The sequence below is a fragment of the Corvus cornix genome, chromosome 1A (assembly GCF_000738735.6).
Source record: "Corvus cornix cornix isolate S_Up_H32 chromosome 1A, ASM73873v5, whole genome shotgun sequence".
Lineage (NCBI taxonomy): Eukaryota > Metazoa > Chordata > Aves > Passeriformes > Corvidae > Corvus > Corvus cornix.
The window spans coordinates 46489668-46517639 of NC_047057.1; the positions used below are offsets into that span (position 1 = coordinate 46489668).

General features: G+C 39.6%; 1 protein-coding gene across 1 annotated transcript; it reads left to right on the forward strand.

The window, feature by feature from the left end:
* The first annotated feature begins 370 nt into the window (after nucleotides 1–370).
* Nucleotides 371–27475, forward strand: SLC17A8 (solute carrier family 17 member 8). The gene is made up of 12 exons (XM_039571672.1): nucleotides 371–831; nucleotides 7061–7313; nucleotides 9892–10010; nucleotides 13311–13425; nucleotides 13896–13983; nucleotides 15849–15935; nucleotides 16855–16994; nucleotides 18511–18660; nucleotides 21212–21344; nucleotides 22057–22167; nucleotides 23533–23660; nucleotides 24272–27475. The coding sequence occupies exons 1-12, from the start codon at nucleotides 689–691 to the stop codon at nucleotides 24608–24610; spliced, it is 1806 nt and encodes a 601-aa protein (XP_039427606.1). The 5' UTR covers nucleotides 371–688; the 3' UTR covers nucleotides 24611–27475.
* The last annotated feature ends 497 nt before the right edge of the window (nucleotides 27476–27972 follow it).

The window sequence follows — 27972 nt, forward strand, 5'->3', positions numbered from 1 at the left end:
AAGGGCCCAGCAACATCAATAATAAATGACCAGACATGGGAAGGCAGCTTTGGGTTCAAACCAGCAAGTGCACTGAGGTAGGGGGCCTCCCCTGGGCGGAGGGTACACAGCGAATGGGAACTATAGCTTGTAGTAATTCCCTCCCTGCAGAAAGGACTCGTAAATATTTAATAAACTTCTGGCCTGTGCCATAGATGAGGTCTTATTAGTGAACTGGAGTGGCTTGAGGACAGGTATTGTGTCTGTTACTATAGCACCACCTTGCACAGGATCTCGGTGAGAAAGAGGCAGGGGAGGGAGGGAAGGAGGGAGGGAGGGAGGGATGCACTGAGGATGAGCCCCAGCGAACCAGCCTGAGGTTTGCCTGTGGAGCAGGCAGCACGTCCTGCCCAGGGACGCTGGCCCTCAGCAGCACCTGCAGCTCGCCAGCTGCAGCCCCGGACATCTGCCCGGCACAGGTACCGACCGGCACGGCAGAGCTGCTCCACGGGCCAGCTGAGGCCCCGAGTGCTTCTCAGGGGCCTTCGCTCCACAGCTTCTCCCTTCTGGCTTTGCAAGATCTGACTTTTATTTTTTATTATTTTTTACCCCCTCCTTTCTTGAGCAACTGGTTGTTGTTGCAGAGGTCACCGAGGGGACTGGTGGAGGCTCCCGACTCTGGCATTGGGAAATATGACAGCAGAAGTGAATGCTTGTTAACATAAGGGATTTATTGAAGAAGAAAGACAAAATGCCTTTCAAAGGGCTCGGTTCACTGAAAGAAAGATTTTTTAACCCAGGAAAGGAAGAGGTGAAGAACACCATTAGTGACTCGCTGGGGAATCTGAGAAGGTAAAACCCAACAGAATATTCCCAGACAGGTCCATTGATTCAATTTATTAAGAGAAATGCAGTATAGAAAAAAGGTATAAACATAGAACAGAATATAGAGTTGCAAAATTAATATCCGAGTTCAGGGAGTGAGACACCTTGCTGTAAGACAGAAGGTGTAAAAGGAGCAGTTACAACAGCATAGGACTGTAGATCATAGAATATTTATAGTAAACAACAAAGGTGACAATAAATTATGAAATAATGTTCTAATATTAAAAAGAGCTTGAAAAAGTGTTTAATTTAAAAAATTTAAATAATTAAATATGAATAATTCTGTGGTTTAGTTCGCATGAGAAAAAGCAATAATTTAATGGAATTAACGCTCCCAGTGATGCCACTCTTGAAATTATATTTAATGTTCCTAAATTACAGGTTTGGGGTTTTTAAAAAATTGTTCCAAATTAGTAAGAGAAAATGTATTAAATAGAGATGTGTATGTGTGTGTTTACTGAGACTAGCAAATTAGAGAGAGAATAAAGAGAAGCAGCTGTTTGCTAGCAAAAGCAGAAAAAAGATTAAAGATTTTCATCTTAACCTGACAATTTTATGAACCAAGAAATGGAAGATTTTTATTTTTAGAGAAATTAAAATCTGATGTAACAAATGACCAGTTTCATAAAGGGAAAGATATTTGTCATTTAAATAGAAGAATATCTCTGCTAGTAATGGCTACTGACAACACTTATTTGTGTAATCAATAGGTGAGAGCCAGAGGGGTTAGTGGCATTCCTTCCATGCTTGATGTTGGTGTTTTAAATCTTTGTGTGTATCAGGCCAACATTTTAACTGAAGGCGTTTCTAGTGAATGAATTGTACTTGCTTTCATGTGCATCCCTTTGCCTTCTATTGGGAATGCTATTTTGAGTAAAGAAATAGTTCTTGCTGTATCTAAATAAGCCTTTGATCATGAGAAAATGTGTAAGAATTTACACGTATCATACTACAGTATATACACTTCTGAAAGATTCATAACAAACACTGATAGATTGCAGTTACTCTATTTCTGTATCACATGAACAGAGTACCTGTGCTCTATGCAGTTTCAACTTAACTTTCTTTAATTTACAGTGTTACCGATGAAGCCTGATGTTTTGCTGTTTTGACTTTTACAATACTCTACAGCAATTCAAGGGAATCTGTTTATCTTCTAGAACATTGATTTAAGTCATTTATTCAATGACAAATTCTCTTTGCTGTGGGCTCTGCTGGCCAATTTGACCAAATCCATGTAAGGTTTGTATCTAGTGAATACGTGATGTGGCAGTACACTGGGCTCACTTTACATTATCCAGATTGCTCTCCTCTTGTAGCCATGTATCAAAGATGTCATGCTGGTTCCTACACAGTTGATAGTAGAGGCAACCAGCTTCAGCAACACTGCTCCTGAATCAAATTAACCCAAATATCACTTGAGATACAAGAAAGTTTGCTGAACTTAATTATTTTTTGTTTTAAATGTAAGTATCCCAGAGCCTTCCTTAGATGTACCAATCAGCAGAGGAAATAATCCAAACTATAAAATCTTTTTAGTATGTCTGCAGTCAGATCTAAGTAAGAATTGCTGCAACTTGAGCAGTCTTGTAGGAAATATGCAGTCATATTTGAAAGTTTCCATAAATGAATGAAACATGCATGTTTTTAATTTGAACTTCATTCTCTACAGCTTAGTCTACAAATAAGAGCATACACTTGTGTTTTTACATGATTGTACATGTACCTATATACCAGCTTCTACCTTGACTTTACTCTTCATCCAGTCCAATTGGTTTTAATGTGGTGTAAATCAGCGAAGAATTTGGTTTATCTTCTAGCATTTGGTTGATGATGAATTGTATTAATGCACATCCTTGATTAGGGCTCCAAGTGTGATTTCACTGACTGTAATGTGTTGATGTCAAAACTGGCAAAGTGGGTAGAAAAATACTCTTTAGCTTTGGTAAATGTGACTGGTCTATGCCTTCCTGCCACATATCCTCTGTCTTGCAAACAACAGAGCTGACCCAGAAGCTGATGCCTGGCAAGAGCAGCTGGTCCATAGCAATTGTCCACAGCCCAGCTCAAGTGCTAAAGCACAAGCAGCATAAGGCATCTTACTGCCTCCTCACAGATGTGCTTATTTGGTGGGTGCTGCAAAATAAAGAGTCTGCTCACAGGAGGTGACTTTAGGGTGTCTGGATCCTGGAAGGGAGGCAGGGGGGATTGAACTGGGAGACCCAAGAGCCATCCTTTCTTTAGGTTGTTGGCAGCTGTTTAATTTGTGAGATCTTAGAAGATGTGCAGCACCTGGGACATGCAGTCCCTTGGTGTCTGAGACTTGCCAGGGGTTTCATGTAAATACCATGCAGAAACCAGCAAGAAAGGTCCCATGCCCTGAGTAACCTAAGAAAGTTTGCATGTCTCTACTGGGATTTGGTACCAATGCATCAAACACAGGATTTAGTGTGGAAAATTATCACCTGGACAAATCCCTGAAGAGTAAATAGGATCTCAGGAGATTGTATCTGCTCTTGGATTAATGATGTTTTTTGATAATCAGTGTATAGGTTTCTGAAGTTACGCAGGGATCAATGTAATTACTGGATTTGTAGGTGTGGGGTGTGAATATTATGTATGGTTGTGCTCCAGCTGCCTGTGAAAGACTGCAGCATCTGGTGAAATCCATTCTAGAATGTGTTTTAACACATGAAAAATATTAACATTTGCCTGTTACTGTAGAATCGATGAGTTTTTAAACAAATGAAATTAAATTCTAGTACACCTAATTTATCATTTTAAGAAAGAACTAATTCCTCTGATAAAACCCCCTTAAAATGCAGAGTGCTGAATGTATATGTGCTCTAGGGATTTTATTTACTACTGATAGGCATTTTTAAAATTTCTTTAATTTTTCAAAATTCTGTATATGCCAGAGTAGGTATTCAATAAAAAAGAGAAATTTTGCATACAGTTATTATGGCATTTGGGCACAGAATCTGGATGCAGATACCTTCAAGTAACTTAGCTCTTCTTACTTGCCAAGTGTTGTGCATTTGCTGAAAAAAGGAGAAACACATCTAAGGACCGAACATTTCCTGTGCAGGAAAAGGCACTCCTGCATCTCCTGCATGGGGCAGAAAATTAGAGGAGAGCACTGACCCTGAAGTAGTTTTCTTCCAAGTCATTGGTCTACAACAAATAAAAATTTTCACTGACAGTACCAAAATGTATGGATCAATTGGAAGATAAATTTCTCATCATTTCATGGAGTTTCCATATCTTCATTATGTATTTATATAAAATAAAACCAAAAAGCCAGGGCAGACACTGGCTCTGAGAATGTCTGAACTGCTCTAATACCTGTGGGTTTGGACTGCTACTGAAAAATAGTTTGCTCCAAGACAAACCTTGTATAGAGGCATTAACATTAATCTCTGGGGATAGGAAATAAACTGTGTGGATTTGGGATCATGGATCGGTCCTCAACTTGCTTCTTTTACTTAGTGAAATGCACTAGCAGAATAATTACTTTCTCTGCAGAGACAATATTGGTCCATAGTTCTAGTCCTAGTCCACTGAATTTGGAGCAGAAGGATGTTTTCATGCCTATCGGAATTGACAGCCAGCTGAAAACATCCAGATGTTTTGGCTTTGCATGAAGTGTCTAATCTTTGCCAGCTGCCCAAAAAAATGCACCCACTAAAGTCTAACATTTCTCTTATAAATAGAGCCTGGGAAATGTACAAAAAAATTTGAAAAATTGTTAATTGATGTAATTTCATCGATATTTTAGATTATGTTAGAAGAAAACAATTAAATTATTTCTTTTGGCTTATTAATAACGCTTGTTAATAACTGACAACAGTTCTAAAAAAGAATTATTGAATTGTTTTTTCAGTTCCTGAGGTCTTTATTTTTGATATCTCATTCTGTTTACACCTGCCTCTATTAAGACACGGAATGGAATATACATGCATGGAATATATCTGTCTTCCTTTTAAAGTGCCTGACTGAATTAGTCTCTGTGCTCCCATTTCACTAACAAATGCTGTTTCCCTGCAGATGAATCATAAGGTCTCAATCACCCCCAATAACACCACAGTAAGATCACGTTCTCTGTGTTACCTTGCTTTAATGGAAAGTCTTTGCTCCAGTCTGACAATGAGCTGAGGATCTAACTTAGCAGTGAGCACAGGTTTGAGAAAGGAATTAAATAAAATAATCCCCGGAGTTCCCTTCTGGCCCAAAACACTGTGATTCTAGTGTTTCTTGAAAATGTGAGCTGATGGACTTTAGCATGCTTATTTTCTTTTTGCTGAGACTATGGGTGAATAATGGGTTTATGTAGTGATGTTAAAAGGAGAAATATAGTAAATGATGCACTAGTTCTCTCTAAAGCCTAAAAATGATGAGCTTTTTAAGCTCATTAAACTTTATCTTGGAAAGATATATTTAAGTGCACAAGAAGCCATACTTACCACCTATATCTGCAAACTCTCTAGTGTAGAGTACTGTCTGTTACATTATGGGTAGTACATTAGACTTACAGCAACTGGAGAAAGTTGTGATTAAACCAACACTGTCCCAAAAAACCCAACCCAGTCAGATGTAGCCCATCCATGTATGCTGTGTCAGAATTTACAGTAGATTTTCATACAGAAAACTGAAGTGCATCGGATTTTAAGTACACTCAGCCAGATGTGTGAAAGAAGGAAGTAATTTATTCCTTATCAGAAAAAAGTGAATGAAATAATTTCATCAAGCATGGCAAGCTGGGCTTCCTTTAGATTTTCACAGTACTCCATTTAACTGCATTGCAGACACAAAAACAGCTGGATCCTGAGCTCACTGCTTCAGAGTGATGCCAAAACTGAAAGGCTGCTGGTAAGGGCCTCTCTTAGTAAAGGCTTAACCTTAAGCTCATGGATGGTGTTCAGTGGGCTAACCATGTAATCACAGCTAGCCATGTCCTTAAGTGTTTCAGCATGTCAGAAAAACCATACTCTGCATTTAAAAAAAATGCATGGGAAGGTGATGTTCGGAAAGGAATTATCTAGCTCTGGTCTGGTGGGTGTGTCTAGTTCTTTCTTACCTCACCTTTTCTACCAGAGACTTTGCCTGGTCCTGCAGCCTGATGTTAATCAGACTGAGAGGCCAAATTAATTTTTAATTGCACTGTCATGCAATTCCAGATTGCAGGGAAGTGCCATTTTGTTTAATATGAATCTCTCAGCTAGATTGCCTGTAGGAAAAGGAAAGGCTGGATATGCAAAGCCTGAGGAGCTGCACTCCTGTGTTAGTTGGTGGTAGCTGATGGGCAACTTCTCACAGGCTGATATGACTGGGTGCCATTTGCTCCTATTCAAGCCCCATCTGTGGCATCTTCCCTCCCAGTTCTTCCCAGCTGCTCTGCAGTTGCCACACCAAATTTGATCCCAGGCAAAGCCCTTCAGCCTCTGCTGCTGAGGAATTGTGAATCAACTGCCCAGAAAGTCCCTGTCTGCCTTCAGATCTAATTTCATAGTGAGTATTTTACACAAAGGGCAACATGTTCCACAGTAGGATTTGCAGGGGTTTGCTTTGGAGCAAATGAAGTCCTTGCAGTCACAGCGTATTTCAGAGAAGAGGCAACGAACACATGACTTCAAATGCCTCTGCTAAAGAAAGACTTGGGCCTGTCTCTTTTACATCTTTAGTAGGGGCTCTGATGCCAGAGATGTTTTTCCTCTGCAATACAGCCCTGATTTTTGTCTCACAGGAGAAAACAAATTTGGGGCTGAGTGAAACCATGCTTTGTGTTGTATTTGCCCTCTTCTTGAAACCTACTGGCAGCTCTGCTTAGTAGATCCAGTTAGAAATTATGGTTAATTTAACCGTGTGTAAATTTTCCTAAGAATCAATGGAATTCATCACAACAGACCTCCAGTTAGGTCTCATAGTTATGCTCATGAGCAGCCTTTGAACATTTTTGCAGCTGGCTGTCTGGCTAGATGGCTCAGATGTGCAAATTTCAAGAGGTCATTCAGGAAAAAGTGTAGTCTCTGCTAACCTTTCACAGCCTGCCCATCATTAACTCACCTCACTACCAGGAGACAAGTGCCTCACAACAGGAATTAGCAGGTGACCAGAGCATGGAACTGTCCATCCATGTTTCAGCAAATTTTACTGAGACAAGAGGGCATCTTCACTTCTTCTTTCTTCATCCATTTAGGAAGATTGATGGCACCAACGTGGAGGAGGAGCCCCTTGAGCTGACAGCAGAGGGGCGGCCCGTGCTGGCGAGCAGCCGCCGGCCGGCGCGGTGCGAGTGCTACTGCTGCGGCCTGCCCAAGCGCTACATCATCGCCATCATGAGCGGCCTGGGCTTCTGCATCTCCTTCGGCATCAGGTGCAACCTGGGCGTGGCCATCGTGGAAATGGTCAACAATAACACTGTCTATATCGATGGAAAGCCAGAGCTGCAGGTAAGAAAACAGCTTCCTTTCACTCTTCTGAGCAGATCCCGTTGCAAAATCATCCAAGCGCCACACAGCAAAGTCCTACATATAGATAGATTAAAAAACTGGAGGAGGGAGACACACCAGTCTTGATGCACATAGATGTGCAGGCACTTAGTTCCTATTTATGTGATGAAGTCATATTAAAAATCTGTAAGATCTGAGGATTTGCACTGTCATAGAGAGGATGTAAGTACCAGAAATGAAAACTAAATTAGTTTGCATGTCTACCAGGTCCCTGATCTGTCAGTTGTAGACAGATTTTGCTGTGGTGGCAGAAGCTTTTGCTTTTTACTATCTCTCAGGGAAATGTGCTCTGATTACACTACAGAAGGAATCATCAATTATTTTGTGTAGGGCTGCAGCCACTCTATTCATATCAGTGGATAGTTTTCAAGATCTTAAAACAGTCACTGGCAATAAGGCATCAGGTTTTTGACAATGTGGATTGCTCTCTGGAGCTATTAAGAGCTAGTTGCCAAGCTATTTTCAAATTTGCAGTAGATGGCATGTGGTCCACAGAAGATCCTACACAGCTTTATCAATGCACCCAAGCAGGTTCAATCCATACCTCAGCATTGCCCATCCTGCCTCTGTATTTAGCTGTGATGTCGAGTGTCCCTTTATGGATTTTATGAACTTGAATCTCTACATTTGCTCTACTTGTTGACTTATTTTTGGATATCTTTTGAATGTTTTTGTCCTAAAGAATTCACAGGAATCTTTACTCTTGAGTGAAATGCTGTGCAATTATTCATCAGCTTTTCTCCTAGATATCTTAACTTTTGTTAGAGAGTGCAGAAAATGTCTATTGTAAGTTTCCAATGTTAAAAGTGTGCCAGTCTCCATGACTCATAATCATAGGAGCCATGTTTAGACTTCCTGCTGAATTTGTGTTTATTCAGTCCAATCCCTTCTCCCTGTGGTCCTGCTGGGACTTCCAGGTTCTGTACTTAAGCAAGAGAAACTATGTGCCTGCATAGGTTGGGAAGCTCAGAAGAGGTAATTTCAGGAAATGGGAATAAATTCCTTCCACAAATCTAAACTCATAGGGTCTGGGCATGAGAACCTCCTCAATCAGGAACTTTTTCCATATCTCATGGTGTTTCTGCCTTTAGAAATTAACACTACCTAGAAACTCAGCTGGAAAATGCTAGTAGAAAATTAGATGTTTAAACAGAAGTGTTTCAGCACAAGAAAGTGGGACACATAAAAATGCATATTTATGGGGAGGGAAACCCTTTAGCCCTCTGTAAACATGTCTGGTCAGTTAATGGCATCTCCCTGCAGGTCAAACAATAAGCTGTTTTTCAGTTTGCTTCTTTGTGAGTAAAAAAATCAATGTAGTGGGAAAACTGTTCTTTTTACATGCAGAAAGTAATATTGAAAAAAGAGATGTTAAGGCTTATCACTATAGTTGCCAATTCTCTGTGGTATTTTAGTGACAGTTTTAATTCTGAGTTTAAAAGACATCTGTGCTGCTTCCTCACAGAATGCTTAGCCACCTTTCCCAGACATGTGATTAGCATGAAAACAGTCATAAAGCACAGCATTGTGGTTTCTTATTGCTCCAAAAGCATTCTTCAGAGCTGAGGGCTCATGGAGAAAAAGTTAACACTGACCTTAAAATAGTGTGTATACTGATTCAGGCCCAGAATGGAGGGCAGAAAGGCACCTTGGATCTCCCTCTCTTTGCTTTATTTTCTCTATGTTTTGCCCTGGACTTCGGCTATCCATCTTCTCAGAAATGTATGTAAAAAAATGTCATCAGAAAATAGAAAAGTCCTTGTTCAGGAAGAAATTTGGGAACACTGAAACTGCATGGTATTCAAAGATGAAGTACATGGTAAAAGCATTTCTCGTGGCTGCAGGGATTTTTGACTAGGAACGACCTATGACCAGCCTGTGGCTGTCCTTATGTATCCAAATCCAGCCCTACAACTGGCATCACTTCTGATAAAAGATACACTAATCAGTGGCTAGTGTTACCTAGTTTCATTTTCAGATTGCTTTGTCTCCAGATATCCTTGCCCCCAGCTCTTTTCTGCTCCCATGCCGTTTAATGCTGACAGTAGATGGTCAGAGTTTGGCCCTGACAGGGAGAATCATGAATAAATCTGACCAGGAAGTGAATCAACCCAAAGGACTTAAGCAACCTTGATAATCTTGGAAGAATGGATATGTCCATTGAAAGGCATCAGGTCCTTCTTATAACTCTGACCAGTCTTGAAAACAAAGGCTTCAAGATTAAGGAGCCCAGGGGGAAGCAGTGGTAAGTGGCAAAGTTGAAGGTCCAGCATTAGCTACTTTATGGCTGAAACCTTTCCCCCTGCACTCGACTGACAGCTAAGAGCAAAAGCAGTAATCTCACATGGGAATTGAACATCCTTTTGCCTTAGCTTTGCCTTTCAAGCTCAGCAACCCTGAGCAGCCAGTGTAAAGGGGCTTGATTTGGAGCATGGGGTGACTTCTGTGTGACTTCTAAGCAATAGTTACCTTCAGTGAGTATGCTTCACTGGCAGCACGTGTCCCATTTCCTTTACAGACAGCCCAATTCAACTGGGATCCAGAGACTGTAGGACTCATTCATGGCTCTTTTTTCTGGGGTTACATTGTGACACAAATTCCAGGAGGGTTCATCTCAAACAAATTGGCTGCTAACAGGTAAGAAAACAATAACCAAAAGAATTAAGCTTTAGAGCCTGACAACTGTTTTACACTGTGTAAATGATGATTACTAAAATAGTGAATTAAAGTGTTTGAGAAATGCACATCTGAAACTGAACATTCAGTATTTATGTCTGTAATCAAAAACTGGGACAAGACTTCCATTATGGGTCTGTTGCTGACTCTTTCAATTTAACTTGTTCATCTCAAATATTTACACATTTCTTCTCTAAACAATAATGTATTCTGGAGAGTTCTAGGAAAATCACACCTAATGCTTCCAACCATGGTTGAAGCATTTGTCTTTAAGAAGTTGCCTTAATGCTTTTTAGCTCAACTTAACACCAGTTTTCCATCAGAGTTTGACCTTTCTCCTTTAAAAATTCCCTGTGAACTGAAGCTGAGCATAAAGGAATTACAGAAATATTTATGTTCTGAAGTCACAAATCCATCCTCATGCACACAAATATCCTTGCCATGGCTGGATACAGTACTGACTGTAATTAAGATTGCATAGAACTTCTAGTAGATCCTCCTGATTTCTGCTTGGTGAACTCTGAGAATCTGTACAGATTTTTTTTTTTTGTGATCAATGTGTTTGCCAGCCAATTTTTTTTTTTTTTAAATTCAACTGCTTCTGAAAATGTGAATAAGAAAAGTAGCTAACTTTGTCAATGTTAACTTTGGCTTTGTACTTTGCTTCAAAAGGTCTTCAGAACTTTGAACATGATCACAAGAGAGAGGGAGGTTGTCTGAAGACAGCTAGTTGTGAATGAACTCATGAGATGTGCACATTAAGGGTATTTGGGATCTTCAGCTAAAAAAACCCAGATGGCTGGTACTAACTTCATTCTCTGCAAACAAGATGTGACATCTACAAATTCTGTCAGAATTGGAAAAGGTCCTTAAGACCAGTTATATATTGTACTTTGCCCCAAATCAAAGTACTTTATTTTCTGCATTCTCAAAGAGCTATAGGGGTTACAAGAATGCCTGAATGTTCTTCCCACCCATATCCCCTTGTGAAAATTGCTCCAGAGCAGAGTCATCCCACAGAATTGCTCAGATTTTTCAGTCCCAACTCTCTCCTGTGCATAACCAAAAGTTACTCAGAGTTCAGTGTTCACTGCTTCTTCAGCACTGTTAGCATCCTCAATTATTCATTTCTCTACCACGTAGCAGTGCCTAGGCAGAATATTTTTCCATCTGCTGAGTAAGACAAATCAAATTAGCTAAGCTTAATTTCTTCTCCAGCCTTTCTAGTCTTGCCACCAGCTTTTGCAGCAGAAGGGCTCCAAAACACAGATGTGCACACTGTTGGCTGAATAATTCAGCATATTATTAGTTTGGCTTTTGTTTCCTTAATTTACTTGTGAATAGTAAAATTAACCTTGTTTATACTGTAACTTGATGTATTCTGTCAGCGGAGTGCTTCCTTAAGTACAGGCTGTGCACAAGCACAGAAAGCTCTGTATTTATCCCTGTGAGAGTTTCCAACTCAATCTAATGCCACAACATCACATTATGGATTTGACCATCATAACTGGGTTTAGGAGGAGAATTTGCTGAGGAACAAAAATAGCTGAGCTCAGACAGAATTTCTATTTGCAGTAATAGGATTCACTGAGTCCATATTTTTCCTTTATTCCTTGTTTACCCAACCAGTTTCTGCTTAGGTAGGTTCACCAGTGGTGCCAAGTTTCAGTTTCAGAGGGGTTATTTGCTAAGACACAGGGCAGGAAACCAGGGGTTCTGTGGCCAATGCACCCACCAGCCCCAGAAAGACAAAAACTTTCTTTTGTCCCAGCTGCACTTTGGAAATGAGATTCTATCCTATTACTGACCTTACAGATTTAGGCAAAGACTCTTTTGCCACCTGTTTAAATTGTGCAACCTTGAACATATTTTTGGATGATCCACCCCAGGCACTTCTTTAATGCACATAATTATCCATACCAATGTGGGATTCAAGTGGATTTCATAATGGCTGAAAATATCGAGTACTTTATGGTTTGCACCAAAACCCTCTAACACTATGTAATTTACTCTATATATTTATCCAAATTGATGTAGATCTCCATTCCACCAAAGAGTTCATGAACCATTTAATGACACCATCCCTTTAACTTGCTGCTTACCCTCAAACACGCATCTAAATGTGATTTCAGCATTGTTTGGTGGATGCATGAAACATGAGGCACCTCTTGATATCAGTTTTCAGTAAGAGCACTCTGCTGGGCAGAGGAGTCTGTAGCTGAAGGAGTCTGTTTTGATCCCAAAGTGGCAGCTGCCCAGGGATCGTGGTAGAGAGGACAGAAGAATATGTGAATTAATTGAAAAAAAAAGGAATATTTCTCGTCAAGATGGAGACCAACTTCTTTGGAATAAATGTCAGGGAACTGATGAAAAGCTGCTGCCTCTGTGGAAACAATACTCGACCCTTTAAACAGTAGCAGAAGAGTGACTGGTTCTAATTCAGTATAAATCACGAATTTGCAACCTAGGCATATTAAGAGTTGGCATTAAAAGAAGTAGCAGAGATTGGAAACTCAATCTTTAGAGACAGCTGTTTGGATAATTAAACATGTTCTGTTTGTTACAGTTTCTTCTTTCACATGCTTACTAATTCACATGGTTTGCTGTAGCTCCCTGAGTCAATAGTGTTATGATAACAGACCTGATGTTTCTATTAGTGGTAAGAAAGAAAAAGGTGAAAGTCTTCTCTTCAGGGATCACAACAGAGAGATAAGTAACACTTATTTCTCAGTTAAATGTTTACTTGGCTTTGAAAGCAGTCTCCTAAATGTCAAGATATGACTGTGGGCTTTGTATTCTAGTTCATATTTTCAGACTGTTCTCTATATAAATCAGTTCCTTTGTCACTTCTCTCTGCCAGCCTACTCAGCTTCTTTGCTTTTGTGCTCATCTGTTTAGTGCTTTCTTGTCACTCAGATAATGAGTTGTCTAGGCATGGGCTGTTGCTTCTGTCAATAGGTGTAGAGAATTTAGATGAAACAGTGTTGTTCTCTGACTGTAAATTTTTCATGCTGTAACACAATCATTAATCCTACTGTGAGTAGTAAGACCAGACACAAAAATGAAGTCACATATATTTCCTGTGAATAAGTTTTCAGAGACTGAAATGCAAACAATTGAAATACTTATTTAAAAAAAAAAAGAAAAAATTGTAACAAAATATTTTAAAGTAAGTTTTTAAATATTTCGAAATGGAACATGAAAACACTTCTGAAAAATAGATAATAATTGTATTCCCTTTCATGTTACTTTTCTCCATAGGGTATTTGGGGCAGCTATCTTTCTAACATCTACACTGAACATGATCATCCCTTCTGCAGCAAGAGTGCATTATGGCTGTGTAATGTTTGTAAGGATTCTTCAAGGTTTGGTGGAGGTAGGAGCACACGCAATTTTGGTCCTTCCAAACAGAGTTTGATTTTGAGATTTGGTTTTAAAAGTTGTAAGATCTCTTGATTAGGGTTTCTGATCGACATACGGTTTTACTTGTTGCTCATTTTTAGATGATAATTTTTTAATTGTACTGATTTATATTCCTAAGTTTACTTAAAAGCAAAGAAAAATTCATGTTTCTAGTGCTGCAGTTTGAGCCATTTTAGTTTTCTTGTGCCATTGACTGGACCTACTAAACTGTTTTTACCTCAGAACATATTACTATTCAAGTAATAAATAATCCGGATTGATTTGACATCTTCATACTTAAACAATAGAACTCTTCCAGACTTAGCTAACCCTTCCTATATCGTTCCATGAGGACAAACAGCTAGGCAGTAGGGATAGTATCAGCAACTACTTCAAGTGGAATGCAGTGAAAGCAAATCATGTGATGTGTGAAATGTCTGCCAGGGTGTCACGTACCCAGCCTGCCACGGGATGTGGAGTAAGTGGGCTCCGCCGCTGGAGAGAAGCAGGTTGGCTACCACGTCATTCTGTGGTGAGTTGATGGGCTTATATGGTTTATGGAAGCACATATTCCTGTTAGATTTGTTTTATTAATTTCATTATTTGAAAGAGATGTGCAAACCCTCTGCCCTTTGCTACAATCAGCTTGTACCCTATGCTTAGGAACTTGTGAGTCCTTTTTTGTTTAATATGTCATCATTTTATCATTTTAAACCAACACTTAGAATGGCTCTCATAATAAACTGAGTCTAGAGATTCACATGAGTGAAATTATATTGTGTTTTTTAATTTGCTTCATCCTTAGGGATTACATTTATTATACATACTCAATGGATGCTCCTAAACAAACACACACTTAAAAAATATCTTAAAAGCACTTCAGTACTTTAGGCTGGCTGCTCAATATACTGCAGTGGAGGTGTTGTAACTTCTTGCCAGTAGCTGTTCTGCTTCATTCTGTTTTGAGTTATGATCAGACATGTACTTTGCTCTCTTCTCTGAGTCCCTTTCCAATGCTGACAGCTGAAGATGAATGTCTGGAGGAGAAAATGTTCAGTAGAAAATGTAAAAGTCACAGGAAAAAAATTTTGTCCATGAGCAGTGGAGTTGTATGGCTGGGGAAAATACAGCACTAAAAACAAGATAAAGGATAAAAGGAGGAGTGAAGCAAGTGGAAAATGTTTTCATATGATGGGAATTTTATTTTTACTACAGATGACTTCAGGTTTTAGTGATTATTTAGGTGTTTACTTTCTGCAGAAGAACAGATCCAAAGAAAAGCCTCTCCCCACCCTCAATGTTGTCTCCTTGAAACTCCTAGCATGGGATCTCTAGAGAAAGATTCATCCTTCAGCTTGACACCCATTTTAGTGGCTACAGATCACTGACCCTTGCACTTGAAAGGTGCATAGGAGCAATGAAAAAATTAGGAAACTGCAGGTTAAGCAGGTTCTTGGCTCTTCTATCTACATTCTGGCCTAGAGCTTTTCAATTGCTATAGGAAAAATGAATTACATGAAGATGAGGGAGAAGGATCACTCTGAATCATTGCAGAGAAGTATTTACAAATGAGTACAACATTAACAAATGTTTATTAACAAAACTCTGTACTACTCTCAAAACCACAAATAGCTCATTTCCTAGAATAATTCAGGGCAACACTCTTCACATGAAAAGCCACTGTCACTGTCTTGCACTGAAACCTGATGTCTAGATTGCACTTATATACTCATCTCTTTACACAAGACACTAAGAAATATATTTCACCAGTGTTATGTATTTCCCAATCAGAAACCTTGGCACAGACCATGTTTTTATCCTTTTTTATCCCCATGTCAACATTTGCCTATTTATTCCAGCTGTTTGTTTATGGTGTTGCTATGAATTAAACATGGTTTCACAGACTCAGGGTTGGTTTGAACACCACCTCTGCTACCAGTGCTTGTGTGGGTATGGGTCTGGGGCCATGACAAGAGCCTCCCAACATATCTGCAGTCATCAGGATTCCCGAACCCCACGAAGGCTTCTGAAACTTCGGCCATTAGCTTCTCCAAAACCCACCTCATACACCACAGTTCCAGGTGGGATTTCCCACTCAAGTGCACACATATAGCTTATGCCTCTGTGGTGGTTTGTCATCAGTCTTGGATTTGCAAATCCTGTTTACCTACAGGGCACAGCTCTGCAAAATGAGACTGGTGACCCATGAGGGGTCAATGCTTCCTGTCACCCCAGTCAAAACTTTGGAGCTTCCATCCCATTCTCCATGTTCATAACAAATCAGCCGAACATATCCCTCCAGTTCTGCTCTCATGAACACCTGTCTGGATCATCTGCTCTGAAAGCTGGGCACACCTATCATAGCTGACATATTTTACTAATCTGTTTTCTCTTCAGGGTCTTATGCAGGTGCAGTGGTGGCCATGCCCCTGGCAGGTGTGCTGGTACAGTATATAGGATGGTCATCAGTCTTTTATATTTATGGTGAGTTGTTTAACATGAAGGACCTCTGCCACTAGATCAGTACTGCCAGTTTTTTACTAAAACCGGTCTAACAAGGATGGATCAAAGTTGTTGTGATAAATGAAGAGGTTGTAAATGGGTACTCCAATTAATTCTCTACTTATTGCAGATTCTAAGAGTTTTTATTTCATAATCATCTGTTACAAAATGTTGTAAAATTGCAATGACCAGGCTGCAGCTCATGGTCACCCAGTGACAGGATTGGATGTGGTTGCGAAAGTTCCTCTGCAGCACAAACACTTGTGTGAGACCTGCCTCACAAGTGGGAGTGCATGCTAACAGCGAATGCTACAGGAAATGCTGCTGATGGGGAGCCAAATGGACCTGAAAACTTCTGCCCTGAGAAATCCTCCCCATGCTGCCCATCTTTAATAAAGCATCTTTACAAAGTGGTCCCATAGGTATGGCCTTGTGGCTGATCTGTGGTGCCTCATTCTTCCCCTCACAGTGTGGCAGAGGTGGCTCCAACCCAGCCTTGCACATCAGCAGCTCAGTTAAGATGGGTTTTCTCTGTCATCTCTGGAGATTCAGGACACACCACAAGATTTGCCATTGCCATCTTATGGTGGAGTCCCTTCATGCAGATTGCGACCACATTATGGCCTGTCTGCTTTTTCCTTTCCCAGCTTCTACAGAGAGCTTTCACCCTGCCTTTTCTTTGCCCCATGCATAACGCAATAAAAGAGACAAAATACTCAAATGCTTTGCAAGCAGGCATACAATACACACAGAGTTAGTTGCCATATTCTGTTACTTCCCCGGGCATAATTTCTATGCAGGTTTGGTTTAACTGGCACTTGAAACAAACTTCAAGGCTTGCAGATACTGAAGTGCAGCTTCCTTGGCTTTTAAAATGAAGTTGCTTTTCCTGCCCCTTCAGGAATGTTTGGGATTGTCTGGTACGTGTTTTGGCTGCTTCATGCCTATGAGAGCCCTGCTGCGCATCCAACAATAACCAATGAAGAAAGGATATATATAGAAACAAGTATAGGAGAAGGAGCCAGCCTTGCTAATGCAAGTGTAAGTAAAAAAAGGGCTTTTCTTGTTGTCATCTGTGAGCACTTTGCACAAGGTGAGCATATGACTGGATGGATACTGTTAGCTGTATAAGAGTGGTGGAACTAGGGGCTTTTGCTTTCATGAAAATTACAGAATCAGGCTCTTGCAGCTGGACAGGATGAGCACAGGAAAACACGTAATGTTGTTTAAGTTCTTGGCTTACAGAGCTTCTCTGAGCTAGGGAGGGAAGGGATGGGTTGGCAGGGCACCACATATTCTGGTCTCCTGCTCTTGAGTAACTGTCATGTTTGTTCTAAAAAATATTAATGGATTTAGCTAAATAAGAATCTGACTGCAGATGTTAAATTATCCATCTGCCTTTTGAACTCCTGTTAGGGATGATTGCAAATCTAATAGCTTAAGGAGAGTTTCTGCCCTGCTCACTCTCACAGCAGCTCAGGTGCTTTAAGACTTCTCATCCTCTCTCTGAGAATATCCTGGAAACTTTGAGTTAAAACCTATTTTCCCATCAAACTTCCCTCCATTCCCTTAGGTAACTTTTTTTGCTAGTAGTGAAAAACAAAGGTGTTTCTTGATAAACCGTTCATTCTTAGCTTTCTGTTTTGAACATCCTGGAACAAAGTAACTCCAGTTCTTTCCTCTACATGTTTTGGGCAACAGCCTTGCTAGGAGTGTAAAATACCAGACTGTCCTTTTGGGCATGCTTCTGAAATTTGGCTGAAGTCACTCAGGTCTTGGCTGGAGACACACACACTTGTTCTAGATCATGGATTTTCCTTGCAGTACGGTGGTTTTACTGCAGAGGAAACTAGTACCACCTTCATGGGTACACACACAGCCACAGGCATACAGTGGCCTGTAGAACACAATTAACATTTTTTTCAAAAAAAAGGAGAATATCAATGTGTACTGCCATAGCTACAGATTTCATCTTCTGATTGGAATTCTATTACAAATCAATAGGTCTCTGAAGTATGTTTCCTGCTCTGTGGAGTATTGGAGCAAAAATATTAATTGAAAATGCCAAAAAGCAAGTTACAGAAATTAAATTCTGTACGACAGACCCTTTTTTTTCTGAATTAAATTAATTAGGTTGAAGCAGGTAGCTGCTTGTTGCTGTGCCCCTGCATGTCTCTTAGCTTGGACAACCCTTTTTTCACACTCCTTTCAATAGAATGTCTCAAACTGCATCATTTCAAGAAGTGGGGAATAGCACAAGTTTTTCTCTAGTTTCCTTTGATTCTTTTACTGATGCTGTTATCCCAATAGCAGGATTCCAGAAGACCTCATGTAATTTCAGTAAGCAGGGCAATAGTAGTGCAGTATTCATCTTAAAAATCCTAACTGTTCTAAGAAAATTTCTCTACCTGTTTTTTGCCATTAATTCAAGAGATATATTTCACTTGCATTCTGAGTTATCCTTGGTGTAAGAATGTACCAAACAGGTTTGATAATAAAAGATACTGGTTTTTTATGTTGCCTCTGTGTACCCAATTTTGTGGTATTTTCCCCCTAGAAATTTAGTACTCCCTGGAAGAGATTTTTCACTTCAATGCCAGTTTACGCAATCATTGTGGCAAACTTCTGCAGAAGCTGGACCTTCTATTTGCTCCTTATAAGTCAGCCTGCTTACTTTGAAGAAGTCTTTGGATTTGCAATAAGCAAGGTAAATGTCTGAGATGAAGCAGTGACCTTCAGACCTCATCCTAGGAGACGCACCAGGGGAGGTTTAGGTTGAAGATCAGGAAGAATTTCTTCACTGAAAGGGTGGTTAAATATTGGAATGGTCTGCCCAGAGAGGAGGTGAACATCATCCCTGGAGATGTTCAAGAAATAACTGAACGTGGCACTTAGTGCTACAGTTTAGTTGTTTGAGGAGAAACCAGATAGACCTGGAACCATTACAGTAGGTTATTCCAAGTATTTGGGATGACGTACTTCTTCTGCCCTAATAGAAATAAAAGTATGTGGGCATCAAATTATTAGAAAAAGGGAAGAATGGAGAAGTAATTTTGGGAAACAGTTGATTAAAAGCCACCACTTACCATGAAAAACCACAAAGTAAGTAAATAGAAATGCACATTTTGTTTGGTGTTGACTGTTTAGCATTTCACCAGGTAATTTTTATCCTCTTCTTGATTTTTGTGACTTTTCATTAGCAATGAAGATAAAATTTTTTATAGATTTATATTCCCTGCCACTGCCATTTCATTCAAATCCAAATAGTTGTGCTCCCTCTTTGGAGCATGAATGAGGAATACAGGATAATTTTTTCAGAAAAGTTTTAAAACCCCTTTCCTTTAGCATACATACTTGTTACGTGGTAATTATTTTCAAGCAAGTCTAAGGCCGGTAACAAAGAACATCATTATTTATTCTGGGAGCACTGTGTGCCCAGGTTCTGCAAGAGTAGCAGTGGTTATGGCATGGCAGCAATGGCACTCTAAATGACCAAGTCAGCATGGAGATGAATATTAAAAAAAATGACGTGTGTTTATTCTGGGCTGCTTTTCATTAATGCTAGAGTTGCATCTCTGTGAACCTCACTAATTTAAAACCAGTGTAAAACCCACTGTCAATGTAATGAGGTTGCACACCCCAGAAAGTAAACTCAAAATTCTCACTAAAGTACTGCTTCACAGAAAAGCTTCTCGAAGATGACATACTGATCACTAAAGCTCTACCTCAGGGGTCGTACTGAGTCTGGTCCTGTTTGACATCTTCATTAATGACCTGGATGATGCAGCAGAGTGTACCCTCAGCAGGTTTGCAGATGGCACAAAACTAGCAGCAGTGGCTGATACACTACAGGGTTGTGCTGCTGTACAGAGGAACCCTGGCAGGCTGGAGAAGTGGGCTGACAGGAGCCTCATAAGGAAATGTGTAAACAAGGGAAAGTGTAGAGTTCTGCACCTGGGGAGGAGCAAGCCCATGCACTGGTATGTGTTGGGATTTGCCCATCTGGAAAGCAGCTTAGCAGAAAAGAACTGGGGGTCCTGCTGGACACCAGGCTGGACATGAGCCACCAGTGTGTCCTTGCACTAAAGACTAATGGTGCCCTGGGCTGTGTTATGCAAAGGCCAGCAGGTAAAAGGAGGTGATCTTTCCCCTCTACACAGCACTGGTGAGGGCACACCTCAAGTACTGTGTCCAGTTCTGAGCTCCACAGTAAAAGAGAGACATGGACATACTGGACAGAGTCCAATAAATGGCCATGAAAGTGAGTAAGGAATGGAAATATTTCTCCTATGAGGAAAGGCTGAGAGAGCTGGGACTGTTTAGCCTGGAGAAGAGAAGGCTCAGCAGGGTTCTCATCCATATGTACAAATATCTGAAGGGACAGTGTAAAGGAGATGAAAATAGGCTCTTTTCAGTGGTGCCTTGGGCACAAACTGAAACACGGGAGGTTCATTCTGAACATGAGGAAACACTTTTTTACTATTAGAATGACTGTATACTATAACAGGTTCCCCAGAATGGTGTGGAATCTCCATCCTCAGAGATATACAGAAGCTGTATGGACACATTTCTGGGCAACCTTCTCTAGGTGATCCAGCTTGAGCAGAAGGAAGCTCCTTCCAACCTCAGCCATTCTGGGATTATGGGTTTCTGTGAAAATGAAAAGAAGATGACCATCAGTTTGTAGGCTGTAATCCCACAAGAATAAAAATAAATCCATTTCTTTACATATAAGCTTATTTAATAATTTATAATTATATAATAGTGTCAAGTTTTATGCTGTATGATCTTCAGTCCGTATGCAAATGTGCAGGTTCTTCCTTCCTTTACACAGAGGCAGGTAACAGGGATAGATCTGTTATTCAGGAAGGAGCTTCTTGAGAACATAAATAACAAAAATATATAAAAGCAGTTGAAAACCAAGATAGAGCACTCCAATATCAGGACACATCAGACAGGCCTTTGTGATGTCTATGGCAGAATTTAATATAAAGTCTTCAGTGCAGCTCTTTAGAGTAACCATGAGTACTAGGGATATTGCATGGCATTTCTAAGGTGAAATTCTCACCTGTGCTCTGGTTTCTCCTCCTGGACCACAAAGAGATGTTTCTTCCCTCACCCAGTTTTGAGCATCTGCTCTAATCAGATAAAGCGTCTAATGCAGAAGAAAAGAGGTGAAGAAATGTTATGGTTCCTGTTCTCTTGCCCCTAAATCTTGAAGAGGAAATGATAGTAAGCACTCATTTGTCTAATTGCAGGTTGGCCTTTTGTCAGCAGTTCCTCACATGGTCATGACGATCATTGTGCCCATCGGAGGGCAATTAGCTGACTTCTTACGGAGCAGGAAGATCTTAACCACTACCACTGTAAGGAAGGTCATGAACTGTGGAGGTACTACTGGATTCTGAAAATATGACATTCAATTGTTTGCTGCAGTTGATCCAAGCATCATAGTTTAGTCCATGTTTAATTGTAACAAGAGACGTCAAGATTGCATTTACAGCTGGTTAATCTGAAGTGCTAAAAGCAGAGCTGATGCCTCATGACATAAATCCTTACTTATATGAGCATGCTTTTAAAAAGGGAGGAGACAAGAAGCCTGGTTAATAATTGAATGGGCAATAGAGTGGTATGATCAAATAGACCCTCATGCTCAGGGATGTCCTGCTGTGTTGCTCGCACACTTGCATGTAAAACTCTCTTTTGCTCTATTTACCAAGGATATCTTGCATCACTACAACCATGAGAAATCAAAGGCATTTTTCTCCTTTCTCTATAATGTTTGTGTGTTTGTGATTTTTTCTGCCTTTTGCACAGAGTCACATTCTTGGTTTTTTCCTCTATTGCTCAGTGAATTGACTTCACCAACTGCTTGGGTCATTTATACAGCAGTGAATGAGGAGAAAAAAATAGTATATTCTCAAACAGCAAATACACAAGTATTTCTGCAAATGCACAAAGCTCCCAAGTATGTTCAAGAATAGCTAAAAGATACAAAAGAATTTTCTCTGATTTTAAGCTGCTATTCTGGATAGTGCTTACTAGTATTTTCCTGACCAACAATAATTTAAATGTAATTCATTCTCATGTGTTTCATTTGAAGGCTTCGGGATGGAAGCAACCTTGCTTTTGGTGGTTGGCTATTCTCACACAAAAGGTGTGGCAATTTCCTTTCTGGTGTTAGCAGTAGGCTTCAGCGGCTTTGCAATTTCAGGTAAGAGTTAATCTTATTCCTGCTTTTACTATTCATGACAAAAGTGATGTTATTATCCTGACTGTTTTTAATGTCATCATTTCTATTATGTTTGCTCTTAATGTGGCTACTTATGGGGTGTTCTGTATTTCTTCCCATATCAGAAATAATTTACTTCAGTATCTATGACATGTGTTGCACATGGGACATGAAGATTTAAGAAGAACCTGCTCTTTGTTGACGCCAGTTTACATCAGCTTTCTGCTGTTATTTTCTAATATACTTTTACAGTGTCTGTCACCTTTTCATCCTGTTTAAGCTGTGTCTCTAAAACGAGAGAGAGAGAGAGGGAGAGAAGGAGGGAAAGAGGGATCGAGAGAGAGAGAGAGAGAGAGAGAGAATTACTCTGCAATGAATAGTTGCACAAGGGCTATCAATTGCAATCCTGCCCCCAGCCCTAGCATCTGGTTTCTGCTTTCTGTGTTAGCCCTCCCTCTGTTGCATCCTACATCCAGCCCTTCTCCAGAAGAGTTGTTTCTTTCATGGGTATCACCCACGTTTTGTAGTCTCGGGCTGCTTTGTAGCACTATGAGTACCAGCATGACTGAAAAAAACCCCTTTTGTTACAAAGAGTGAAGATTTTGTTATGAAGATTGAAGATCTTCCAAGAAGACTGCCAATAACATGGGTCTATTGAACAAAATTGACCAGCAAAATAACTACTGATCCTCATTTGTTTCAGGATTCTGCAGATGGGAAGTGGTTTTGCTGCTCAGTTACAGGTCCTTTCATAGCTGGCCATTTCTATCAATCAATTTTTATTGCAGGATTTTCCCAGTAGTCTACTTCTTACTTAGTTTATTACCATGCACTTGGAATTCATTGTCACTTCTTGTGATCAACTACAGTTAATATGACTAATTTTCATTACCTAAGGAATGGTAATTATCTGAGCTGATATTTAGCATTTGTTTTTATTTCTTAATAAAATATGTACTCAGAAGACACACTACAGTAAGGGTACTTATTTTTCCTACTGGTTTATATTCTATTTTTTTATCATGTTGTTAAACTGCTACTTAAACCACTGAAATAAATGAATGAAAAAACTCTACTGTGTAAGTAAAAAGAAGACTACTTTGAGGCATTGTTTCCTTAATTAAAAATATTTTCCAAGTGCACTGCTTCAGTATGAGAAAATGGAAAGTACAGACACTTTAAATAGAGCCAAACTAAACTTTATTTTCTGTACAACATAATCTTCAGAGGTGTAATAGGAACGTTGATACCCTTTTCAGGCTGCTTCAGCCAGAATGGCTGTAGAAAGCCCTGTTGGCCTGGTAGTGCAGTGCTGTATAGCTGACCATTGTCTCTCATTTTTTGTAGGATTCAATGTGAATCACTTGGACATAGCCCCTCGTTATGCCAGCATTCTGATGGGCATCTCCAACGGTGTGGGGACGCTGTCGGGAATGGTGTGCCCACTCATTGTTGGTGCAATGACAAAACATAAGGTAATATTTCTCCATGTTTTCTAGGAAAAGGGTTAGGTAATGCAACGAAAGTTAATGCATTTCAAAGATTCCTGGGGATTCCATTTCATCATTGGTCTCTGTCTTAAACATGCACTTTTTAATACTGCCTTGGCCTGATTCTCAGCTATTATAAACGAAATATCTGTGCAGGGAGGTTTTGTTTTATACCACCTGAGCCTGAGTCTCTGCAATATCTCCATATAACTGTGCAATGCTTATATGACTTGGAAAACTCCTCTACAATGCATCCATACCCCCATGGCAGGGTTCCTAAGCAATCATTGATCTACAATAGTATTTATGTAGTTAGAGAAATCCCTGCATTTCCAACTCCATTAATATTTCACGTGCAAGAGAGAAACTTCACTGTGAGGAAAGATCCCAACAAAGAAACCCAAGTTTTATTATATTTGCTGTAGTTATAAAAATAAAAAAAGTCTTTTCAATGATTCTTATAAATTGTTCAGTCTTCAGCATCAAGAATCAAACAGTGATCATGGTCATTCCTCAATATATGCTAATCTATGCTAATTCAGAGAGTAGTATTTCTTATTACTGGAAATTTAATGAGACCTGCACCATTCTTTCAGACCCGTGAAGAATGGCAGAACGTCTTTCTGATCGCAGCCCTGGTGCACTACAGTGGTGTGATATTCTACGCTATCTTTGCTTCTGGGGAGAAGCAGGAGTGGGCTGACCCCGAAAACCTCAGCGAAGAGAAATGTGGCATAATTGATCAGGACGAACTGGCTGAAGAAACAGAGATGAACAATGAAACTTTTGTAAGTCCAAAGAAAACATACGGTGCTACCAATCAAAATAGTGAAGTACAGAGAAGGGAATGGAGGAAGCAAAAGCAAGTAACTCAAGACATGGAGGAACAGACTTCTTACCATTATGAAAATGGAAATTTTCAAGATTTGTCTTAATACTCGAAACTGTAAGATTTGTATAGCAGCTATTCCCATGACTCCTTCTGCCTAGCTGCCCCAAATCATCAAGTATCCATATTTATTGTCGTATTCAATTATGTAACATCTGGCCACATGACTAGATTTGAGGGGTGATAGTTCCCTCGTAATGGTGTGTAAGAGGGCTAACGGCAATGGAACTGGGATAAGTGATCCTAGATCCTCTCCCAGCCATTGTATCACCTTGGGAGAGTTTCTGTGACAGTTAGATGACCAGTCCTGGCAGGGCTCCTGCCTGATGCAAGCTGTAGGACTGACTGTAGGAGCAAGGAGTTCCCTCATTTAAACAGAGAAAGGACAAGTGATATCAGATGGTGTATCCACAGTGTAATCCCTGGGTCTCCAGTGGTGTCACAGTCTGTAGTGAGCAGCCCTGCTTTGCCTTTTAAGGATTCCTGTAGGGTGGCATTTGAACTGCTTAATCCATGCCAAACCACAAGCTCATGCTAAAAGATCAGAGCAGAGGGAAAAGCAGATTTATGACAGTAGGCTGTAATTAATTACTAATGGCCACTCAACAAGGGGAAGAGGAACATGTAGTAGAGGTGACATAGGATTGCTTCAACAGTTCCTACAAATTGATTGACAGATATCTTTATATGTGCAGTCCACAGAGTATGGATAAGACAATGAAATGGATATTTGTAAAATTTCTCCCCCTCCAAAGATTTTGTGCTGGCATGAAATAATTTTGAATACAAAATCATCGTTAGTGATGCAATACTATTAATCCTTATGAAAGGAAATCTTAGCCCTGTTTTGATTAGAATTCTCACTCAATTCATTATTGTGAAGTAATTTGAATATATTTTTCTAGTATTATACTGATAGAGCTCCTGGTCTCGACACCAAGAGTCCTCATTTAGGTGACCAAGCTAACTTACAGGAGTAAAGTCTTTAGTTCTGGATCTGTAACTTTTCAATGCCTCAGTCTTGTTCTTGCTGTGAATGAAGCACTGTACCATTTGAGAGTTAACAGGGTACCTATGTATAAAAGTAATTCTCCTCTGCCATTGGTATATATTTGACAGTATAAAGTGGCTTTAGCCTTTTTCTACCATTTTTAGAATCAGCCAGTGGAGCATGCTGTATCATCTCAAACAGTTACCTGCAACTCAGACACTCATTGTGGCATTAATACTCTTTTCAGAATGGATAATTTCAGTAAGCTGTGATTTAATTTGTCTCTCATTATGACTACTGCCTGATTAAACTCAAGTGAAAGCTATCTTGTCTAGCCTAGGCTGTGCTTTGTGATGTTTCAGTGTTACTGATCTCATGTACCATATGCAGCCACTGTGATGCACATGAGATTTGAACATTTCTCAGATGCATTTTGCTGTTATACTGAAGCACAATTGAATAGCATGAGAGCAATTACACTTGTACATTCATTTGAATCCATGGATGATTCATCTTCCCTACAAACAAGTATATTGGGAAGTTAGCTAATTCTCTGTTCATGTCTCTTGTTTCTCTTCTACTCAGCAAAATCCAATCTGCAACTGTATATAAATAAGAAGGAAAGTGAGTTGAATGGATACATGCCTAATTTGACTACAGTGAAGACTTTTAATTGGTATGAGCAGATAATTTAATGAAAGGGGTAGTTTTATGGTACAGCTCAACCCTGCTTTATAAAACATCAATTTATTAATCAGCTACTCCAAAAAAATCTTGTCACTTTATTGTGTTAAGTCAGAGAAGAATATTTTTTTAAAATTCAAAACTTCAGTTTAGACTGGACTTGCTTATTTCACTACTGATATTTAGGCATAATAGGTATAAGAAAATACCTTATTTCTTGCAGGTTATAGTCAGCATTTGCAGATTTAATTGGCAGGAGCTTGGGTCAAATGTTCTCATCAGTCTATCACAATAGCAGGACCAGCTGCTGTCAAACTATTTTGCAACATCCACCACAATTTACAAAAGAATGAGGGCCACTGCTTTGCCTATGTGTAAAGCAAACAGCTTCTTCCTCCCTCTCCAATAATGTAGTATTCATATAGTTGCTACAGGATGTCCAATAGAGGAAACCATATTATGAAAGGATTTAATGTAAGAATCTGTGTAAGTATAATCTGATGGAGAAAAGAGAAGATCAGACAATGTATTATTCTAGAAACAGTAACATTTGCTTAGAAGCAGCATCACTTTTCCAGTAATGATGAAGGGTAACTTTCCTGTCATTAAGAGGAACATAAAGGAAGAAAATGTTGTTATGACAAAGAGCTACAAACATCCCAACAGTTTGGGAAATAGCCAACTGGCCCATGAGAGCTCAGTTGCCCATCTGGTGAGTGTAGCTGCTATTTTTTTACTGTTGCAGATGTGTCACAGCTGTCACAAGTGACAAGCCACAGCTCGGTTTAGCAGGATCATTTTGTATCCCCAAACAGACTGCACTGATTTAGTTCAGTGGAAGTTTGACTTCAATGGACATTTGAGCATTATTTAATACCCTGAAAGAAATGGCTTAAAAACATCTGGACAAGCTTTTGCATTTAAAAAACCCCTTTCTTTCTTTTCTAAATTTAACTGTTTCCACTAACCCAATATATCAATCCTTACCAGTTCAAGTGACATACATGCCACAGTGCTTTTCCAGGCACTCACAGTCAGATGTTTGGCTTGTCTTTCTCACTTTCCTTTTCACCTGTTTAAATATTTCAGGTATATTGCATGAAGTGTAAACATCAGCACTAGTTGAAAACTACTTCTTTTTCCTGGAAATCTCTGTACTTAATCAACTCTTTGATTTACACAGTGGCTTCCACAATCCTGTACGACAAAGAATAAAGACAACCTATTGAGAACAAACTGACTTTGTAGCTCCAGTTTTGCTGGATGTTTCTATTTGCAACATGCTCCAATAGAAATTTCTTGTGGAGTCTAAGAAAGTACAGTCACTGAGGGTGTTTCTCCTACAAACTGTCTTCTTAAAATCTGTTAGAACTTGGAACATTTAAACAATATGGGAAATTGGCATATCCCACTCAGACTTCTAAAAAGTCGTGTCTCTAGTGGTAGTGGATGTGAATAACTCAAGTGATATTTTCTATGGAGAATAGCTTGATTAAACTTCATTTATCACATTGTTTGAATATTTTTCTGTCCCCATGTCCAAAATAACTTTTGCATATTTTCATATATGACAGTGCTCATACAAGTCAGAGTTTGATTTGAAAATGGCTTTCTAATTGTAGAAGGAAGTAGAATTTACTTTGCACTGGAATATAGATCTTAAGTAAGCCAGAGGAAGATTCAGCTCTCCGTAAGTTGAAATGGTAGGATAGTCCACAGAACATGAATTCAAG